The sequence below is a fragment of the Pomacea canaliculata genome, linkage group LG12, assembly GCF_003073045.1.
Source record: "Pomacea canaliculata isolate SZHN2017 linkage group LG12, ASM307304v1, whole genome shotgun sequence".
Classification (NCBI taxonomy): domain Eukaryota; kingdom Metazoa; phylum Mollusca; class Gastropoda; order Architaenioglossa; family Ampullariidae; genus Pomacea; species Pomacea canaliculata.
Window position 1 is genome coordinate 2,688,364 of NC_037601.1, and position 23,519 is coordinate 2,711,882.

The 23,519-nt window shown below is 43.3% G+C and overlaps 1 protein-coding gene across 1 annotated transcript in view; it reads left to right on the plus strand.

Moving 5' to 3' along the window:
• Positions 1-23,519, plus strand: part of LOC112576537 (protein disulfide-isomerase TMX3-like) — a 67,756-nt gene that overhangs the window by 39,843 nt on the left and 4,394 nt on the right. The window contains exons 10-13 of the mRNA XM_025259075.1: positions 21,211-21,264; positions 21,580-21,772; positions 22,183-22,251; positions 23,292-23,478. Of these exons, the coding sequence (XP_025114860.1) occupies positions 21,211-21,264; positions 21,580-21,772; positions 22,183-22,251; positions 23,292-23,478 (503 nt within the window). The remainder of the gene's footprint in view (positions 1-21,210; positions 21,265-21,579; positions 21,773-22,182; positions 22,252-23,291; positions 23,479-23,519) is intronic.

Sequence of the window (23,519 nt, forward strand, 5' to 3'; positions counted from 1 at the left end):
AACCTCCCATCCCTACTTCTACCCCTCCACACACACACACCTTGATTCGTGGAGTAACTCACCTTGCCCTTTCTACAGCACCACCACCACGACCACCTCTTTCTACCATCATCTCGTGTGCAGACGTTGTTATTGACACTGCTCGCAATGTCTCGGGTCACATTACTTACTCGCACTCGGGTTTTATGCTCCACATGCAGCCTCGTCTGCTCAGTCGTCTGAGCCGCATTTCAGCGACATAGCTGTGTCACTCGCGCTCCTCTAACCCTCCGACAGCGATAACCGCAAATCCGGGGCTTCAGTAGAAACTTCATTCATTCGACAGCTGTCTGCAAACCCGAATCTATCGAGTTTACGATTATGCCTTGGCAGTTATTTTGCAAGCTTTTACATTTTAGAGAAGTTCTTTCTCACCGACAGGCGAGTAGCTTTTATAGATCAAACGTTTACGATGCATAACAGTTAAAAAGAACTAATTGACATACTTTAGGAACCTAAATGTACGTCAGTGTCATTGTCCTCTACAGTTGCTCCTACATCTTATCGTCATTGTCGCTGTCATCTTTGTTGTCACGTGTAAGTCCATCATGCACACGGAGGATGGAGAAATTACTTTTTACCCGATAAACAGCTGTCAGTTTGTCAGTGCTGTAATAACCGTGCTATGGCTAAACTCCACCTCATTTCGTGATAAGTGTATCTCCGTGCAGTCCTGTCAGCTACATCAGCCATGTACTGTACACAGACAAGCGCTGTACCTTGCTACTCCCACACCCGCTACACGTCCGTCTGACAGTGCGTGCCAGGGTGTGTCCTCTCGCCCTACACCTTCCCAAGGAGCATGCGTCCATCCACCTCGCCTTGCTCTCACGCAGACAGACGGGTGCAGTCAAGAACTCTGGCGGAGATAAAGTCCTCTCTACACACCATGGACTTACCTCCAGCTCTGTCGGGATAATGTATGGAGTCGGAATGTTCACCTTTTCTTCCCTGTCAAACGGTGGACGAAGAGCCGACATACTATGGCCACTAGGTGCCAACTTGGCATGTGATCGGCACTTTGTCCTTCATCTTTCCTTCCCTAGCTCGTGAGTGGTTGTGTGTGAGTGTATGAGTGTGTGAATGTTCGCCTGCGAGCGTTTGTTTAGGGCGTGTGTATGTGTGTACGCGCGTCTCTAGGCAGTGAAAGAGTAAAACGTCATGATGGGAGTTTCTAGAGGTTACATATCTTAGCCTTTACACAGGCTCTACAAAACTGTTAAAATGGGATGATATAAAGTCAAATGAAGCAAAGTAGTTTTTTTCCACTACAGCCACTGTGGGGAACAAGTGTTGAACATTTTTTACAGGACAGTGCGAACATTCTGACGATATACATACTACATCATAGTCGTCGTCTAAATGCTGACTCCATTTCAAAAACAGAAACACAAATTGATTTGACAGCTTGTTTTGCATTATGAGCGGAGAGATGTAATTATATGTTGTGAGGCACTATCCAGAACTAACATAGGACATAGAGGGTTAGTGTCATTACGAGACACCAGTTCCCGAATTCTAAATGGAGCAAGCACCTTTCTTTAACGATCCTTCTGGCATGTCACCTGTGAGCATTGTCACCTGTGGTCTAAACCCAAACGTCGTGAAAGACAAATATGCTTTTTCGTTATCAAAGCCACAACTGATGGGAGAGACTGGTACTATATATATATTAGTAAAAACGTGTCGGTACAAATCCTAAATAATGTGCAGTGTACAATATAACATAGCTAAATTATTATGGGATGGTTGGTGGCGCTGTGGCTAAAATGCCAATCATCACGGTTGTCATGGGTTCATGACACACCACTCTCTGAATGTGACACCTGTTTACAAGGCTGACCATCGGTGGCTTTCTCCGGGTACTTTAGTCTCCTCCTCCCTGTGAGTGTGAGAGAGAGAGATAGACCGAGTAGTTATGATTTGAATGATGGCGAATGTATCTGTAAGACGTATTTGATGTCAACAATGCTCGTGCGACTTCGTGTAAGTGCCTGAAGCCCGTCTTTGTTGGTGGGACGGCGTTCTATAAATAAGTATTTTTTATTATTATTTCGAGTCGTGTAACAACGAGCGTTGTGTAGAGTGTGGAACACATGTCGTTACATAACTTCAAGTCAGCTGATGGGCGTGGTTCACACGGCGGCTGTGCCAGTCCAGACCTGTCGGCCGATGAAGACTTACACATTAAAGCTTGAAGAGACAGTAGCAATAGATCGTTGGTACATCGTTCTGGTCATGCTCCTATGTCGATGTCAGGGCCTTCTAGAAAACATACAAAGTATGACACAGACTGTCACCTGACGCTGGAAGCGCTAGATACGAGCTAGAAATGGGATGGGCAGATGCTGGCGATGTCTGTGATAGTCCTCCTGCCCTAATAGGTGGGACTTTCTTAAACGTCCACATGTGACTTACTGTCGAATGTTGGTGTGCTTGGCAAAGATTATACGAATATACTGAGGCGTACCTAGGTTCCTAAAAATTAATGGTTTGAGATGTTATAGAATCGAAAACACACACGCGCGCGCAGACAGAGTACTAACTCTCAAAGTGATGTTGGAAAAAAAAACCCAGCACAAACCTATTTCATGCCAGCAACTTATCGGGTGGACAAGAATGGTCATACAGAATATATTTATAAGGTACCTCCCCCCGACTGCTAACTTGCCATGTCAGCGTTGCACACATTTGGAGACTGGAACCTCTTGGAGGTGAACAGCAAGCCTAAACAAAGCACTCAGACCTTGGTGAAAGGTGCGCTGCGGTCTTCAATCTACGTGGCTATGTGGAAAATTCGGGAAAAGTGAAACGTTGGGCAGTGTCCAAGACTCTCAGCCAACCGCATGCACGCACGTGGGCTTTTCAAGGTCCACGGTGAACACCGCTAAAAAGCCCATCTTCCGCAGACCGACAGCCAGAGTTGTGACAGCTGCCACAACTTGCCGAGAGAATGAACAACAAAAGGAAATGGACAAAAACTCTCGCAAAACTGCACAGACGCGAGAAGGGTGGGACTGATTTAGCAGAAGGAATGAGAGAGAGAATTGAGGGGCTGGTGGTGGTTAAAAACTACGGTTGCCAGAGTAGGGACGGAAAATCGCACATCAGCTGAACAGATTATTTCTGAATGGTCGCCTTTTGACATGATCTTATTTTCTCAAGAGGTTATATGAAGAAGTAAACAAGAGGAGGCGAGATGACAGCTGCGCTCAGCTTCTCTGATATTTCGTGTGTTTATGTGTGCGGGATAACTCTGTATAGATACCGCCAGATGCATGTAGATCGCTGTAAATTGCCTTGATACATTAGGCCAGGGGTGGGGAGCCTTTTTTTTTTTTTTCAAGGGCCACTTTTTATATCTGTAACATCATTCGCGGGCCATACACAATTATCTACTGATATATTTGGTCAAGCTGTAGTTTCGTGACGGTGTTAACACTTACAACATGTCCACTCCCAGCGTGCCTGGCACTCGCGGTCCTCTGAGTCACCATAACCAGCATTTTTGTAATTGGGTGCGCGAAAAATTTGCTCTCCTTTTATGAAAAGTATAGCGAAGCAAATGTTTTAAGTCTGTAAAATGTGTTTATTATTAGAAAGTTCATACAGGAGGCATTGTAACAAAACCTTTGTTTTGCCTAATGCGCAATTTTCTGTTCGTGGCTGTGCAGTGAAAGTACATTACCAACAAATAATCCTGACTACTCAATACACACGTACCTCCTGCTGTTGGAGGAGTTCTTGGCATTTACAAAGTGTCTCCTCACATACTACACATACAGGCATCCATGCACATGTACAAATAAAATAATAAACCAAACGAGTTTTTACCAGCCAAAGCTTTTTCATTTTCTGATCCCTTGGAAATCCATGAAAGGATTATGTTGGACATTGGTAGAACTGTACACTGAGGTGCACAGCGATGTTGACGATCACTTTTTTATGTGGTAAGAACCGACATGTCTGAAAAACGGCTACACGTATCAACAGCCGACACCAACCGCAAGTGGTCTGCCATCGGCTTGGGGTGAATGTCATACATTCTCCAAAATCGTCTTACAGGCTGCGAGCAGCGGACGAGAGGCATACATGTATCCTGTCATGTACTTGTATGTGTCCCGTCTGTCCAGTCTTCATTTATTAGCCAGTCTTTGTAATACTTATACTTTTATGCAGTGCTAAGAGGGTTAATATAAATTTATGTTGCTATGAAAAAGCTACCCTTCGAGTCTTGCCTGCGATTGCCTTGTTCTTGTCGGATCAAATGATTTCGTGGGCCTTACGACCCAGGGGCGGGTGTTCCCTACCCCTGCACTAGGACATTGTCTTGTTAGATATATGTATTCCTTGCACTTTCGCCGCGCCTCTCCGATGATAGGAGGCGATGGTCTTTTCAGTTAAATGTTTCTCTTATTTGCCTCTTCTTTTCATTGTTTCCAGTCTCCCCTTCGCTTTCCTCTGTGTGCGTGTTCCGTGACAAGTAGCTCTTTTCAGTTGTTGTTCTGCCGATGGAGATTGGGTGCTAGCGGACGCTTGTGTTGCCAGACACGTTGGTGGCGTGTGGCAAGCCACCATACATACATCCCATGGTAAGCAGAAACCCTTTTCCCTAGCTTAGCCTCGTTTTCTCAACTAACAAGTGTGTGCCTCTCGCTAAAAGAGGCCTCCCCCACCAACCCCCCTTCCTAAACAAAGCAAGAAAGAGTTGCAGATGAGGAATTTTAATGAGAAAAATGTTGCATAAGGCAGACCTCGATTTTATAGTGTAGTTTAAAGAGGAGGTATAAGAACGGTAAAATGTACTGCCTTAACCCACCCAAAGAGCTATGGCATACTGTATTTTTATTAGTGGTAGCAATCGTGGCAAGCCATCCAAACTCAAGAAACAAGCCAAGTGCAAGCTGAATAACATCTTAAAATTGATAAAAACAAACAACCCCCCCCCCCCAAAAAAAAAATATCCTTAAGCTTTGCCATAAATGAATTAATAAGTGTGATGACATAGCATAACCATGTTATAAATTTAAAATATCTTTAAAACAAACTAAACCGTAGGAAATATGGGTTTCCTTCACTCATCCATAACCATAACTATAACCAAACATAATGTAATGTAAGGTAACAATAGTAAAACCCATAAAATATGCACAAAGTGTAAAGAGGGTAGCAAACTATACAAATACCAGGTTTAAAAAGACAAAAAAGTTAAAGGAAACTAAAACAAACTGAAGGTCCTTTAACAGTAGAAAGTAATAAAGCACACAAAACTACAAAGAGGTCTAGAACAGGGCAACCTAAGGGATCTGGAGACTGCCAGTGCAGTCCACCACCACTACGGACTTCGCAGGCAAGTAAGGGACAACAGCAGGAAACGAGTAAACGTAAACAGTAAACATCTACGGAGTAACGGTGCAGCGACCTCCTCCCACACACCCCTCTCCCTCTTCGCACCTCCCATCCTCCACTCCTCATATTCCCCCTCCTCCAGATCCGCATGACCCGACAGTGCGAAATCGTCTCCCAAAACCAACAGCAACAACGGTTGACTGTAACGGCTGTTTCAGTAATGTCAACAACACGTACAGTAACACTGCGTTACACCTACACACCTACAAGTACAGTGTTCACAGCAAACTTTGTTTGAAGCTTAGCAATCTGTAAATTTTTCAAAAAAAAAACAAAAAACAACAACTTTGCTCATAAGGCAATCTGTAAGAAGAGAAGTTGCGAACTGAAAACAAAATGATATTTTTACGTGTTTCATTGGTTTATTTATGTTTAAGAGATTGGATTAATGGGGTGTATCTCTGCTGAATGTGGAAGTTTGCAGTTACTTCAGCTGTTGGGGTGTTGTGCACGTTTGCGTGGCGTGGCAAGCGCAAGGCTTGTCTTTGTGCCCCTTTATTTGTGTGGTGGGAGGAGTAGTGGTAAAGGTAGTGAGAGGAATGCGGCTGTTGGGATGTTGTCGACGTTACATGATACTAATAACGGCTACATGCGTTTGCTGCGATGTCTGACAGCCAACATTTTGCACATTCTGCGGAAGAGAGTTGCCAGATTTGTTACGTAGAGCTTTTGTGCTTCTGACAATGGTTCCTGTTCCTCCTCTTCCTCCACCTCCACCTCCACCTCCACCTCCACCACCACCACCACCATCATGATGTTGTGTTCGCGCACGTGCATTGTTAACCATTGCGCGCTGCTACAGAAGCGTTTAACAAGAGTCGCACTCATGAGCCACTGATTAACATCTTTAAATGTGAGCAATCATTAACTTAAAGACTGACTATTTAGTCTATTCCGGGTACATCATTATGGACCTCAGCCAGTGGGAGAGTAGGATCATATGTTAGTTATCTGTGTGCAGACGTGGTCACAATTCTGATTTCTGTACATGGTCATGTTTGTAGGCGTGTGTGATTAATAGTATCTACCCAATCGTTAGATTCTGCTAGTTCATTAACTTATCATATTGACAAATGAATGAGTTGTTTTCGTGATTGTCCTTGAAATTGATTTCTTCTGCATGAAATCTGAACTAAAACGAGATAGCTGCTCTTTTTTTTCTAGAGGCAAGAGCGCCATGGTTCTTTCTTTTCCAAATAAATTCGTGCGAACTCATGACATCGTCGTGCAGCTCCGTGTTTCGTGCTTGAATCATCGCCATCATTATCGTCGTCATCGTCATCTGTTGGAGACCGGCTGGGCCTGGCAGTGGGAGGGCTACGTGGGACATGAAACGTTTCTTGATGCCAAGCTGAAGAGCATTCAGGGGCTTATTGTTGTGATGAAAGCTTGAGATAAGGCGGTCGGATATGCACCCCACCTTCTCTTGGGAGCATTCAGCTATAAATAGCCTGCTTTATTGTCTGGAAAGTCATTTAGAGAATTGACGATATCTTTGCGGTGTGCTTTCTCCTGGAAAACTTTATGCTAATCAGATAAAAGAAGAAAGCACGACCTGTTGCTTAGACAAACCGGCTGCATGCAAAGACACAGGAACTTTTTTTTTTTATTAAAGTGTTTCAGAAACAAAAGTTGCACCATTTTTGTAAGAGGTTATTATACGCACTAAAACAGCGCAAAGAAATGTATTTATTTATTTGACATAGATGATAAGGTGCTGCAGCTGGTATTTGTTGCTGTGTGTCATGTACCTGCATCCTCCGCACCCTAATCTATTGTGCAGGAATTTGCTGTAAAATTAAAATAATTCCAGACGCTTGTATTACCAGGTGCAATCTGTATTAATTTTGTAGGTGCCCTTGGTACAGCGAGCATTTCGTACGCTTAGAAATGCGAAAATGGCTTCAGAATAATCACATTCAATAATCTCAGTTTACACATCTGTCGTGGATACATCATCCATAAGCAGATTATGGTTCAAGAAATCAGGTTACCTGCGAGAAGGAGGGGAATGCAATGTTGTAACGGCAAGGTGCCGGTCACCAGGAACCCGCCATTTTTCTCGATACCTGCTTGACGCCTGGACTACTAGCTCGCCATCATATAGTTGTCACTGCTGACATTAAACACTAATTAATAATACTGGTCACTAGTGACACCTGTCCTCATAACACCAGCCAACGTGTGAGGATCAAAGGTGGTTGGTATCCTAGCAGCTTAATCACAAGCGACTTTCGGTATTGTTGCCACTGCACTAAATTCTGTGATCCTGTTCAGCTGTGTGTGCCTGGTCCCAGATAAAACCTAGAAAGTCAAGCGGAGAAAACAGTCACAGTTTATAACGTACTCTACTGTTTAAACAAAGCGAGTAACGGTTGGTGTGCGTTGGTCACTGGCTACACAAGTTTCTCTTTTTCTCCCCCGCCCCTCGTGTTGACTCGAAGCTAGAAGCAGTGGGCTGGTGTGCCGGAGCGATAATCAGAAATCCTGTTTTTGGCATTTGACTGTTGGTGTGAAGCAACTGACAGGCGATGACATAATGTAATCGACTCTTTCCTCCAGTTCGGAAGGGCGCCTCCAGATTCGACGATGTGACGAACGATGAGCTGCCAGGTTCAAAGAGCCTGGAAGGGCGAACTGGCAGCTCGCGGATTTCCTCAGCTACAGATGATCGTATCCTGTGATTGTATTATCTGATGCTTGTTCCGAGCCTTTATGCTTCTCTTTGCTAAAAGAAAAAAAAAAAAACTTTCTTACGAAAACGTGACCTTTGACCAGCCCATATCGCCTGAAGTAATGGATGATAATTGCGAGATTTACAGCTCCTCGGTTCCTCTGACGAATTTACTATATATATATCACTTCTATGGTGCCTGTGTGCATAAAGCGCTCCTTAGTCGTAGTCGCTGTTGTGTGCTTCTGAGAAAACGTGGGTAAAATGCGGAATGAAGGAAGTTTGTAGTCCTCGTGTATGCTGACGACTGGTGCCAAGCGACTTGTGACAGTTGTGTCTCACGTATTCTTCATATCGTTTACGTATATCATTATTCTCTTATATTTTCACCCAAGAGTTAGAGTTCCTTAAGATTCGGTGACGTCTGAAGTTGGACAACTGAACCATACAAACCGTTTTGAGTTGATTTTTGTCAAGCAGGTAATATTAAACCGATCGACACAATATTGTTTAAAGGGTTGGAGGAGGTAAGCAGACCTAGATATTGTACTTGGCAGGTAGACTTCAGTCAGCCATGCGTAGCCATGCGTACTCAGTCGAAGGGAGTAGTAAGATGAGAAATGAGACTTCACATTGTACTGTCGTCAGATATTGCCATGCATCGCGGCTAGACTAGTATGGTACACGTGGCAGATAGCATCGCACTCCGAGTCTCCTCCATTACAGTGGGGATCACAGTGCCTGGCTGTCACCTGATCGCCTTCTTGCCATCACAATCGGAAGTAATAGTGTTCTCGCCTAACTTTTTTGTTCTTATCTAAAGAGATGGCTTGCTTTGAAGATGTTCGCGTTTCTTTGTCTGATTGTCGTTTTATGCTCCCCTGACAGCGTGGAGGTTAGAATCTAAGGAGCGACCAAAGCTGATCTTATCCATCTTCACTTCCTTTCTTTTATTTTCTGTTCCCGCTGTTCTGTTCGTCTTTTATGTACTTGGTGCAGAAGAAGCCAGGGTGGATAGGTTGTTAAACGTGTGGGGTAAGGGTGGGGATTCTGTACGCTCTTGTGTCTAGACCTGGAGTCATATTCATGAAACAAGAGGGTGACTCCCCAGTCCGTAAAACTGCGCACCCCTTCGAGCTGTAACCAGTTCGTGTACATCTTTGCTTTGCCTTTGCCAGTTGATCATAATTATTTTTCCATTTCATATGCGATCGAACTATCAGTCTGTTGGTGAGATCGTTTAGTTCTTTGTTGTTGCCTGCTAACAGATCCATGTCGTCTGCAAAGCGTAGGTTGCAGATCGGCCTTCCACCAATTGAAATGGAAGCATGATGGTCGTGGAGGTTTTGAGCAATGATGTTCTCCAAGAAATTAAACAGCACCAGTAATAGGGTTCATCCTACACCTTTTATCTTCGGAGTGCTGCTGCTAAGTAAATTAGAAGCAGTTTCTAAATATAAAGAAGTGAACTGCGCTATCAAGAAAAGGATGAAGGCAGCTGGGAAGAACTGGATCGAGAGCCAGTTACTGGACATAAATGTGGAATGGAACGAGGTGACAGCAAAAAGGCCTACCAACCACTGAGGACCCTTACTTAAGATCAGCCGATAGACTGAATACTGCAAACCAAAGCCAACATAAAAACAATGAACCTACAGACCTACCAGTCCTACGGGAAATGGTCGAAAGAGCTGTACTCGGTATGAGGGGATGAAAGTCGCCAGGCGTTGATAATGTGAAAATTACAAAAGCCCTCAGCTGTGTTCTGTGCAAAAGAATGTGAGAAGGCAAAGAATGGACACAGTCACTATTCATATCTCTCCCCTAAAAGCAGTGCCAGGACTACAGAATCACAAGCTTGTCAGCCACCCAAGCAAATGTCACAGAATCACCGCTGAGGAACTGCTAGTAAAACACGGGGTGGGCTTCAGACCTCGTGAAAACATAGTTCTGAGCAGATCTTGAACTTTGCATTCTATCACTTCATCGACTTTTGGACAGAGTCTGGCACAAGGGGCTATGGCAGATGATGCTAACATTCAACATCAGAGAATGCCTCGTTTAAGTCGTTAAAGTCATGGAAGCGCTGTATATATATATGTAACAGCTCAACGAGTGTAGTACTGCTCAGTAACCAAACAGGAGCTTATTGTTGGACCACAAAAGGCGCACGTCAAGGATGATTCCTATCACCGGTGCTATTGTAAAAAACAGAGAGCGAGGAAGAAAACCTTGAAAAATTTCTTGACATTTCCGCAGCTTTGTGTAATTTGCGCTGTGCAGGCTGCGAGTACTGTCAGGAAAACAAAACAAACACTAGGACACCGAGAGCTCTGACTCTACAGTTTCTTGGCAAGTGTCCGACACGGCCCTCAAGCAGTTAAAAAAAAAATCTTATTACCCTGACTCTGGAGATGATGGAGGATGGGCAACAGATTTTTAGAGTCTGAAAAAAGCGTTGGGAAGCGTTGGGAAATTGTCAGATTTAAATTGCCGCTAAGCAAATTATTCAGTGCGTCAGGCACTAGATCACAAGATTTCATGTTTGTAGTTCTTCGCTGGTCTTCTTATGAGGTGTTTAAAGACCTACCCGATTGGTGACACACACCCCGCTCAAAAGACTCCTTTCATATCACTATAATTAGATATAGATAGATAGATATTAATATCTCTAACATGAAATCGCAAGGAGAAAGACGGATCTCGTGAAATCAAATAAAAACTCTCTCCTCACCTGCTCAAATCACCATTTGGCCCGGAAGCCGTGTGTGACGTCAGTACCGGTGGCATCATGGCTTGTCGTCCACCTTAGCTTGTGTTGCAAGTCTGTTTCCTTCGTTGTTGTTGTACGTTGACATGTTCTAGGTTGCGAGTGTCGTGCAGTTTCATAAAGAAAGTTTGGCATGTTTCCCACACTGTTTTCAAAGCTGTTTTTCTTGCGCTGTAGAAAACACCAGATTGACAAACACATTTGCGAATTTTTCCCCATCATATCTTATTAAATAATGATTTACGTATACATACTTTTTCCTATATAATTGCTTATGCTGCTTACATTCTTGTTCAATGTTGACTCTCTGTCTCTCTGCCTATATGTAGCGAGCCCACCAACGAGGTCGTCATTCCTTAGCTACAGTCGCCAAAGCACTCAGTGACCCAGCACCTTTTGGCGAAGACTAAGTAGGCAACTGTACGGAGAGTCAAATACACACAGACACACACACGTGATGAAGATTCATTTTCAAGGTTCTTGTGAATATTTGAAGATAAGCGATACTAGGTTTTGCAGTCACTAGTGTTCTAAGGAACAGCTTATGTTTAAGTGTCAGCTTCAAGAACAAGCTCCAGTAAGTTTTAGTACTCGGCAGCTCTCTGAGTAGCTCTTCTGCCACTAGATAAACAGATTTCTTTCCCAACTTACTACAAAGCTTGGCACATGACACTTTTTCCTTCAGTAGACAGACTTTATCAAAGGTATTCGTGCAATTTGCTGCGAGTAGACATAAACAGGAGGTGCGAAAGACTTACATTTAACCGTCATCTTCGTTAAAGTGTGTATGAACACAAACATATGCGCTCATTAAAATGGCTTTGATGTGGGCTCTTCATGTGTTGATGTCGTTCTAACTTTATAGGACAACCAAGACTGACAGTGCTCTCGCCTTGCCATGCTCTTCACCTAGCTGATGGTTAATATAACAGCCTGCACGCACACACACGCACTCACACACACTTTTTCTCACCTCTGCCAACGTGTAAACACACAGGCGAGCACTTTAACATCCACCATCTCCTCATATTATTCAGAAATTTAAGTTGCCTGAAGTGTGGGTCTGTTTGCCAACTCCCACACTGCTGTATAATGTCAAACATATTAAAGGGGGGGTGGGGGTGACTTCAGAGAAGCAGGCGAGGTTCAGAGAGAATCTAAAGGTGAGATATAAAACGTTATGATAACATTTTTTATCTTTACCCTCCATTTCCCTCAGGGAACGGAATGAATCACGGGTTTTGTAATGAAGATATTACAATGGTCAAAAGAGCTGGTTCGAGTAAAAATCAAAAGTGATGCTATGCGTTGTCAGCCCTGCGCCAAGACCATCTGCCGTCTGCCTTGTGGACACTTTTCCTGCATTCTGATGTTTGTAGGCGTGTATCTTGACAACGCACGGGGGTATGAACCCAGAGTTAAGGAAATCATATCTTGCACTGAGCTTTACTCATCATTAGAAACAGTTTCTGCACCCGCCAGCTCTTTTAGCGAGGCCCTTAAAATGACAAAAGAAGAAGTGGAAACTCTCCCCGCCTTTGCCCCACAGCTCAGGCGCAACTATACGGTAACCGTTTTTACGATGTCACCGTGACACGGATAGTCCACCGGATTGCACTTGATCAGCTGGAAAGATATCCGGTCAGTTGGTGTAGCGAAGTGAGTGAGAATCATGCAGCCACGATCAGGCTACTTCACTGGCGAGTACTCACTGTAGCTTGAGTCGTAGGAGGTCTGTGGTTGTGTGATAACTACATCGTTCAGTCAGGTGTCAAAGCGTGTGCATGCTTTTACTGCAGGGGTACTCCTAAGTAGATGTGCTGGCATGATTAGGGGGCTGCTGGCAGGGGGCTGTAGGGTGAGAAACGTGCTGTGCATGTACAATGTTTAGGCTGTACAACCATGAATCGCGGCACTCGTGGCTCTGAATTAACACCGATATGGAAAAGAATGATGACGCTGGAGATGACACGCTTTGGACAAAACGACTTGCTGAGAGTTTTGCGAGTTTTTATTTTCTCTTCAGTAGGAGACAGCTCTCCACCCCTTCAGCTTACGTCCCACCACCCACACACCCCATTCCCACCACCACCACGCACACCCGCACACAAACCGTGCAGACGACAGTCCACGTGTCGCACGCACCCCGAAGCAGCTGGACCACCCACTTCGCGGTGTCGCTTACCTGGCGGCTTGAATCAGCCCGAGCAGCCTCGTGAGGCCGAGCTGCGCCTAGGTGACCAGACAGGTGACGGAACGCATGAATGGGCCGAGTCGTGACGCCAGTGCACGCACACGCAGGTAGCCTTCGCACGTCACATGACAACCTCAACTTCCGGAGCATATGATGAGCTAGTCTGATGTAACCAGCAGGAAGTACGTGCACGCTGTCTTTACCCCCGCTTACCTTGCCTTACATTCAGAGGAAAAGCGAACATTCCTTTGGCAGTGGCATGCATTGCTGAACAGAGCAGTCTGTCTGTCAGCCTGTGGTCTGGTAACGAGGCCTGACAGCAAACCGACATCAAGAGTGACATGACAACATGACAAAGCACGGACTTGACAAGCGTTTATGTCTCACGGGTGTCGGTGTCTTTTCCATCATTAGTAGTTTCACCTGTGCAGCTGATACCCTAGAGATATATGTCTAATCCCAGAGATAGGCTGAGTAGTAAATTATACCTAGACCCTCTCCGCCTAGGACTTTTATTAACGGATTATCATCATTTAGGTGCACAGGCAGCACGAAGGTGCGCGATACTTTTAGACTGTCTGTTTCATTGCCCCCCCAACCTGTGCAGGTTGGCGGGTAGTCATGTTGACAAATGTGTGTGGTCCACGTGCATTGCGAATGACACAAGGGAGGACAGGTGTGCGTGGCGAGGTCGCCAAGCATATTATCACAGATGTTGACTGTCAGCATCTCCCAATCTCCTTTTCCCTTATCTGTCTCACGCCTTCAGGGCTCGCCTCCCTTTACCCCTTATCTCGCTCTGTCGTTCGCCGTCTTTTTTTATTCGTCTGCAATATATTTTAAGAAGGCAAATACTTGTACCTGATGATGTCGGCAACATGTGACTCTTGTACTCGCACGGAAACTGTTCAGTTGGAAGCGTCCTTGGGAAAGTCGGTCTTTTTTTTTTTAAGGAGGGGGGTGTGTGTGGGTGGGGTGGGGTGGGGGTTACGCCGATGCAGAAACTAAGGCTACATCACGGCAAAGTAGCCAGCTCTGCTGACAGATGCTACATGCAGAGAAAGAAGCCGGGAAGAAAGGCGAACCCAGGACAGCCAAACTTGACCGTTGGTGACAGGCGCTAACCGTTGCGCCACCGCACCGCCCAGGAGGGGAGGGGGACTGGATTCCGTTTTGTCTACATGTACAACTGCAATATGCTGGCTAGTCAAACATAATACAGCCGTGGGAATGTTGATGTACCCAGACGATGTTTCCCATCTTTCGGGACAGCGGTGAATAATGGCTTTGACTTCATTACATTGCTAGACTACTGCGCCATTGTACTGACATGTCCAATCGCTTGCAAGCATGCAAAGATCGCAACCGCCGTCGACTCGGAAACTCTCCATCATACTTTATTGTTGCCGGTTGGGAGGACACAGCGGAAAGTGGCGTGTCCCTCCCCGGCGCCCCACAGGAGTGAGCAATGTGGTCTGTCACAGCCGTCATGTTTATTGAGAAGGAAACACTGCTTCTTGTGCTTTTGCGCTATTTAAGCTCCGTAATTTTGTCATAAAGAGATGTTTTATGTCACCCTTCATTTCGTTTTCATAATAGTTAACACATGCTCGTCCTCGGTCCACTATTTTTTTCAAGTCATGAATTTATGTACAGCAAGGTGTAAGACGCCTTTCTCAAGTAGAGAACATTCACCTTCGACCCGTCTCGCATCACTGAAGTTGGGATACACGGGGTAGCCTAGCGCTGTTCAGCTGAGTTAGGTTCACAGTTTTTCCTCCCTCCTGAGAGTTCTGGGTGCATGTGCATCCCTTGGCCACAGTACTGAAATCTCACGATCTTCGCAAGTTTAGTTTTTTCTCCCCTGTCGTCATGTAGTTGCCACTGATCTTGTCTGTCTCCTTTTTCTCAATCATCGCTAGGTTTTAGCGTTACAAGTTACAAAGTTACAGGTTACAAAGGAACTTTTTTTGTAGGGAAGGGGTGGGTGTTGTACAGGTGATGGCTGGTGACAGGTGGGCAATGTCAAGGAAAACATTGTCTTGTCTGCCTCAGCTTTTTGAATAAAGATTTCAAGGTCCAAAGAGATTTTCTAACCCAGCGTTCCCAGCATTTCCTATCCGTGCGTAACGGAGCCTGGGGGAGAAAATGAGTTGCGGGAGGGACATTGGAGTTTTCTCTTCCATCTCCCTATTTTTTGTTTTAACTCGTCACCCTAGGGGGGCTAAAGCTGCAAAACGGGTGTTCCGACCGCTAAAAACAAGCGTATCCTTTTCACTAACAGCTTTCTAAAGACCCAAGTCAGCAGTTTTTTCCTAATGCAAAGTCCATGCTTCTTTTATGATCGCATTTCTGCTGTCGGTGGGTTTTCCCCCGGGTGTGCGCCGTCCTGATCCTGCAGCCTTGACATTTGCTTACTTAATTTTATAAATCTATCTTTTAAACAGTTGGTGGGTAACTGTCAGCGGGGTTAAAGAGGATTGTGGAGTTATTGTGTCAATGCATATTGACAGACAGGCGTCACGTTCTCGTTATTCGGCAACAGTCTTTACGTGGCTATGTCTTGAACAGCATACTCGGAGTGGGGGTTAGTCTGGTAGGACCTCCACCACTTCCTGGAGAGGACTTCAAGTTGTTCCGCTTAATAGTCCCCTGTTTCTCTCATTCTTTTCCCTTTTCCTCCGAACCCTTCCCCCGATTCCGCCCCCGCCGCTGTAAATACTTGGGGGTTTTTTTCTTACCATTGTTTCTTTCCCTGCATCCCAACGGAGAGATTCGGCCCAAAATAAATCGTGTTGTGCAGAACAAACAGATGGCTGAAACACAAATAAATCATTTTCCTTAGAAGCTCGTAAAATTTGCCTCTCCACCCTCAGGAGCCAGTTAGGGGCTGTTATAAAATGAAGAGGAAGCCGTCTGGCAGGCGGCCATAGACCACAGGGACCACCTTCTCCTTCCAGACACACCGAGGTCAGGAAGTCAACGTCCTGCATTGGTACCCGAAGTCTGGGGCTGTGGCCACAGGTCGGAGACAAAATAACCGCGGGGGCAGCTATGTACCTCCGCATCATGACTACAGCCCCAACCCCACCCCAAAGAAGACAGCCATTTTGGAAATATAGGGTAACAAGACGCGTGCCCACCTCCAGCGCCTTGCCCTGCCCTTTCTCCGCGGAGGTCTTGCAAATAGCGAACTAAAGGCCGTGAGAAACGACGTCACTAACTGCCTCCTAGGCAGCACTTGCCTCGCCCTCTGCCTTCATGATGAAGCTTGCTGACACTTCCGACAGTCTGGAATTTTACATCGCCGTTCCTCTCATTACAGTTGGTCTGAACGCTGAACACCATTATTGTCGCTAATATATCCGCATTATTCTAGGCTTTGCGCCGTGACTTGTGGCATCGAATTCTGATTCTTTGTTACACGTGACTGCACCAGTGGCACAGTCATCACAGAACGGGGTCGTGGGTTCACATCCTGTCTCCGCGCAGGCGCTTTCTGTGTATCTGCGTACATTTGTTGGGTTTTCAATTCAGTTCTTCGGCCTCCTTTCATGTCATCGTTCCTGTCCACTTTGATTTGTGCCTGCCTTCCTTTTTTCTTTCTTGATTGAAAAGCAGTTGCCACAAAGCGAGGCATTCTCAGATGCCGCTAGGGTTTCAAACAGCAACGCTAATCAGTTCCTCTGTTGTCTCTGCTCTCTCAGGTTTCCTGCGGAGTTTTCGGGGTGTGTCATGTGTAAAATAAGGGTTCCTAAGTGCAAAGTATCTGTATAAATAATTGAGTAATGAGAGATTAACATCGCTTTTCACTGTTGTTTTGAGTCTCCTCACTCCTTAATTTCGCAGCCATGAACCGCTTTAGTCTGGATGTTGGGGAGATGCTGGTGTTTGGAGACGTGTAGTTCACATGTGCAGAACAATGTCTGCTGAACGCACTCTGCTTCTGATGTTGTAACTGCACTTTCAAGACTTTTTTTTTTTTTTTTTTTTGGTGATGGTGGTGGGGGAGGGAGACACTCGTTTGAGAGGGCAAATATATTGTTCCTCATGATACAGACAGAAGAACGGGGTGGGTTGGAAGGTAGAAGAGAAAAGAATATTATAATTGCAAACGACAACAGTTGGTATAGTGTATGAAGTGGGAGTTGTGATAGCAGCTGTGGCCCAGAGGTTCGCATCCTTTATGTTTACTTCTGCAAATTCCCACTTTTTATAACTCCCACTTTATATCTTCGTCTTGCCGAGCTTAGATATCCATTAGCGTGGAGGACAGGTAGAACCTAGGCTCATCGTTGTCATTATCTTCGTCGACGTTACTATTATTGTTGTTGTTGCCCTGCACCGTGTGGTAAGAATGGCTTGGAAAAGGACCAGACATGTAAAACAACGAACATCGATATTCTGCTGTGGGAGACATTTCTGTAGCAGCCAAGCCGACATGGGGCTTCTGTAGCTCTGATAGTTAGTGTAGTGAACGATAGCAGGACAGAGCTTGTACCGCGCACCATCACAACCATAGCAGTGACATTCTGTGTTGACCAACGATAATAAAGAAAGTACAGAAAAACTCTGGCTACCAATAGCATGCTGCGACACAAAACATTCAGTCGCTGAGCCACAGGTTAAAGAGAAAGAGTACATAGGGTAATGAAAGTAAGACATTAATAAATACATTATCGTAACTAGTAAGATATTGTTATAGCTACATTTTGATAAAGCATAATGGTAAGAAAATGAGTGCAAATGATTAAGCATAATATTGTTAATTATAATGTTTTTAAACAGTTTGATAAGAATGGGTGCATACACGTATAACAGACAATGAGTATTATGTATTAATATTTATATCCACAGTCATCGCTTACTATTTTTGTACTCGTACCAATTTTAAAAGATTTTGCTGTTGTCATCTTTAAAAGAGCTTGGCTGTTGTTATTTGTATTTTGTTTTTGTTTTCTTTTTTAGCTGAGCGTACATATATTAGAAATCTTTTTGAGATGCATTTCATTAAAAAAAATTATGTGTGGCATTTGGCAAGCTTTGCTCATGTCTGGGTCTTTTGAGCGCGCGCGTGCCTGCATGTAAGAGAGAACTTTTTACATCGAGCCATCAGCTTTTAACGCATCACTTAATGCACCAGTTGTTTTTTTAAATGTAGCTGTGCCAAAAAGGTTAACGAGACCTTCATTTTTGTGTAGCGACCTAGATTGAAGGATATTCTCTTCCCATCTCTTGCTTTTTCTATCTCTCCTCCTTGCACCTCCTTTAATCTTTTTTTTTCTCTCTCTCCTCCTCTTTCTGAGTCGCCGTCTGTAGGTTGCAGTGCATCCGCGAGAAGCGAGGCATGCTGGGATGCACGTGAGTGAACGCTCGAACCGGTAATATAGAACAGATTTACTCAGGTGTGTGCGCGGGCACGCGCGTTAAGAAATATCTAGTTAGAATCTAGATCATCATCATCATCATCATCATCATCATCATCATCATCATCATCATCAAGAAACGCTTTTGAACATGTTACAGTCTTCGCCTCGAATTAGTTCAGAAACTTAGACATACGCTACATGTGTGTGGGTGTGTGTGAGAGAGAGAGAGATTTCAGCGATTCCACGCAGTTTGTCAAATTCTAACCAAAATTTGCATGAGTAGTATACAGGGTTTTCTTTTTAGTTTAATCTTTATGTTGCCCATTGTAAGACCTAACTTTCTGTTGAAGACTTAGACGACACTGACGTTGAAGTTTGTTTTTTTAACCTCACCTCTGTCATCAACGCGTGTCATTAGGAGCCTTGATACAGACTTTTTTTGTTGGGGGGGACGATGAAGAAGCGTCACAGCATGACGGTCAAGGGAGAGCGAGGTGTCAAACTGTACAGAGGTACAGAGGTCACCAACCGACAGTACGCGTCACAATGTCGCTACGTTGGTGCGACGGTAATCAAGAACTGAATCCAACAAGCTCGTATCAAATTATATGTTATAGAGCGAAGTGAACGATAAAATGGCAGCTGAAAGAGTTTGTGGTCAAAATCAACCCGGACAGCGCCGGTTACTCTTGTTAGTCATTTTTCAGCGAAACTAGTCAGTCCTTGCGTCTCACGCTGTATCAGCTTTTCTACGACGCCATGCAAAACAGACAGCTGCATTCCTGCAAGTTAGATATCTTTAAAATGAACTCCGAAGATTTAAACAAAATTTTTTCTAAAACCATATGGACTTCAAAACCCAAATTATCTGGATGTGCATATCCTTCATCTTGCGGTCTGCTCGTGTTTTGAGAAGGAGGGGAGGTAAGGAGCTGTATCTGTTTCACGTTGCCACAAAACAATGATGGAAGCGCGTAATACAAGTTCGTGGAAGGAAGGGAGGTATATGGTGGTGGCTGGGAATTGTTGTCCCGCTGCCAACGCTGTAGGTGGTATTTGCCCGTCGTTACCTAATGAGCCACACCAGTGTTTTCACAAAAACCGCAGAGTATAGTTATAAAAAGTTAACGTCACAGGTGGGCTTTAACAGTTTCAGTTTGTGTTAATAATTAAAGATCTGCAAACCAGTAAGTAGTGTTAAGTATCTGCCTCCATTTGTGGTGTCTATCTCTACATGAGCGGTCTGTAACATATATATATATGTAAAAACACATTGCTCGTGCCCTCAAATGCCTTTTTTTTTCCCTGTCCTGACTCAGGTTCTTCCTCAGTTCTTCCACTTAGTCCCTTCAGCTATTTTTTCCGCTTGTCGTATGCGAGGTTTCTCATGGTTAAATTTTTTTTAAAAGTCAGCGCAGTACAGGTCGATGCCAGGATGTCACTATTGACCGCAGCGACCATTTGTCATGAACAAAGGCCACTTTATGTCCTGTGTCAGGCAGTGAGTGCTGCACTGAGAGGTCCTCTTTTGGTCCCATTCATCATCTCGTTAAACTGTTTGTGACCGTAACAGCGCATTTTGTCCTGACTGCGGAGATGTGACTGGCCTTTACTAATGTGTTAAGAAATTGTAGTGTTTTAGTCAGCAGATATTATTTTTATTTTGACCGATTTTCATTGGCAGCATTATCACACGTAGTAATTCTGAAAAACAAGCAAATAAATCAGCAAAGTGGAATTAGTAATAATTTTGTAATATTTTCATTTGATGATGTTGTTCAAGCATTTCCATTACTTCTTTCTAACCTACTATCAAGACCAGATGGGAAGAGCCTTACCCTTTCGTTCACCTGACAGTCACTATTTATTACAGTTGTTTGGTGATACACAAATTGTGTCTTCTATAATTATAAACAACCAGAGTCTGTTAGTGTTGTAAACTGTTGTTCACTCCACAACTATCACCAGCAAGGGATTTTATTTCCCTGGGTTCACTTTGAAAGATGAACAGGCAAAGAATTGCCCTAGACATTACAGTTGTCAAGAGTGTAATGAAGACTTATACTCATTCTAACATATATGGACAGGGTTAACAATATCTGGCATTAGACACAAGAAAATGTTTTAATAAAATAAACAAAATGTTTATCTTTTGTCTTTATCATAACATCATTATTGAATTGAAATTTCACATTGGGCTGCTTTGGTAGGCAGGTTTGTTATGAACAGTTGAGATTGTTGATATCAATCATACACATCTGAGATTGTTGAACTAGATCATGCACTTTTGAGAACTTTGTTGACTGAAAGCTTGAATTTCATGAACCAAAAAAAAAACAAAATCAGGTTACTCTCTCATTCTTTGGGAATTAGCATCTGGTATTGAACTGAAAACATTCATTTAGGTGGTCTTTATGTTATCATATTATGTTAGTATTTTACAAGTTATTTCACAGATGTAGATTGTTCAGTGTGTACTCTGGCTTACAGTGACCTTATGTTATCATAATGTTTGCATTTTACAAGTTATTAAACAGATGTCGCAGGTTTCTCAGTTTGTGCTCTGGCTCATGGTGAGCTTTGTATTGCTAGATATGCTGGTGGTGGTGTTATCATTAGCAGTGACAGTACTTGTAGGTGTCATGCTGGTAAATGTTCAGGTGTCTGAGTAGTTACAGAACTGTATGATTGCATGACACTATTCAATATCTTTGTATTTGCAGGTTTAGTTCACTGCTTTTTTTTCTTCCCGCAGGTTAAAAAACATTGCAGAAGCAATAGCACTTGATCAGCGTGACAAATATCACAGGTATTTAAAACATTCTTTAAGCATAGATTTTAAAAATATTTGTATATTCCAACATTTGTCATTTGCAGTCTTGTTTCTTTAGATGTCAAAGGTTGACAGCCATTGTATAAGCCTGACTGAATGAAAATGATAAAGCATTCCTTTTTATGCATACAGAGTTAATATGGGAATAACTGTTGTCTTTATCTATATTTTATGAAGTATTTGTAGTTTGGACTGACATTCAAGAGGCATATTGTAATGAAAATACTGTAGAGTAATGACCATAGGTCTTTGCCCTCACCACAACACCTGTTTCTTGCAACATTTTTGCAGCGAGTTTCAGTTTTTATGGATGACCGATGTAGAAACAGTCAACACCATCACCATGTCATTTCTGACACCACCAGTTCTCCTGGTGCTAGAAGTCGACCCTCAGTACTATTACCTTCCAGACCTCCCTGCCTCCAACATCACCATCAACACTTTCATGCAGTTTTTAGATGGCATCCGCAATGGAACTGTTCAGGTAAAGCTTGAGCACTCTAAAGGCAGAACAGAGGTAAGGGAGTAAATACATGGCAAATGAACCATCTATGACACAGTATGTGAATTAAGGATATGAAGATATTCATTTTCTTGAAGCTCCAGCCAGTTTGATTATCTTTGCTATAAGTAATTATACATCCTTTGCATTAGGTAGTTACTTTCAAATAAGTTGGAAAAATTGTTTTAAATTAATACTCTGAAATTGTTTAACCTTTTCCATGATTTTTATGAAAAACTTCAGCAAGATAATGTGCTTGTTTCTTTTTTTTTTCTTTGACGCTACCAGATGGCATGACCATAGATTGTATACTACCATTGCTTAGCATATTGTCTCTTGTCATCTGGTAAGTCTTGAAGAAAAGGAATTTACAGTATTTTATTTTCCTTTAGGCTCATGGAGGCAATGGATTCTTCATGCGGGTCAAACGCTTGCTGTATGACATCATGACCACAATCATTGTAAGTCTACAAGTAATCTGCCCCTGAGTGCTGTTTTGACACTTTGTTCAAAGGAAGGGTTGAGTGGGTGCATGTGTACACCCTTGTTATTAGCAGAAAGGCATTTTTTCTAGAGGATTTATTTTGCATTATGACAATACTGGTGCCATCTTTATTGAAAAGACATGTGCCTATCAGTACTACCATAAAAGGCAGAATGTACTCATCAGTCCTACCATTAAAGACATAATGTGCTCATCAGTACTCCCATAAAATCAGTGATATCAGGAATATCAATAAACTGTCAGTAATCAGAGCATCAGGATGGTTGCTCAGGAAGTGCTTAACAGGTTTTTGCAGTCATTCTGTTCATAACCTATCTGCTGTGCCTTTGAACAGGTTGGCTTTAGTGTTTTTCACAATTACTTTGTGGAAGTAGCCATTATCATTATTATCACTTTTATGATAATGCTTGGCTTCTTATCTAAAGGTCATATGTGGTGAGTGAAACTTTGGTCTCGTTTGGTGATCAAAATTGGTCTGTTCATGACTACAGTTAATGTCAATTCTAGCCTTTTACAGAAAACTGCTTCCTGGTCAAAGGCTAAATGGCATATTAGTAGAGAGTACAAAAGGGTTAGGATAAAATAAGGGTGTACTTTTTGAAAGGCAGATGCCACTTCTATATTAAAAGTGTGGGATGGACTTTTCTTTTAAAGTATGATTCCCCTGAAACTGAAATCCACATAACACATTCTTGTATCAACCATATAAAGAGATTATGTTTGGCAAATGGCTAATGCATTTTATTATTTATGAACAAAATACAGATAGAAATGTAACAGTTTCTTAAAACTTTGTGAAAAGTTTTAACATCATAAAGCAGCGTCTTATTCTCTTACTGCCATTCCTTGATATGACCTGTTGAAACATAAAGTATTTTTATCCTCTAAATGAAACTGGGAAAACAACATTTAAATCTTGTTTTATTTTTTTATATTTCATGGATACACATTTATTTATTACATATACAACCACTCACACCTGTGTGTGTGTCACAGAGCATATGGCAAGCTTCACGGTGGCTGTTCTTGTTGGTCTTTGGTCTCCCCACTCTCATCATCAGCATCATCTGCTATAGCCTCTGCTGTATGGAACCACTGGATGATTCATATCTTGAAGACGAGGAGGATGAGCTACGACAGCTGCAGCAGGAATCAGCAGGAGATGCTAAAGCACCTGACTATGGTTAGCAAAGCTGTGATTCTGGATTATGTCCATGAATGAAA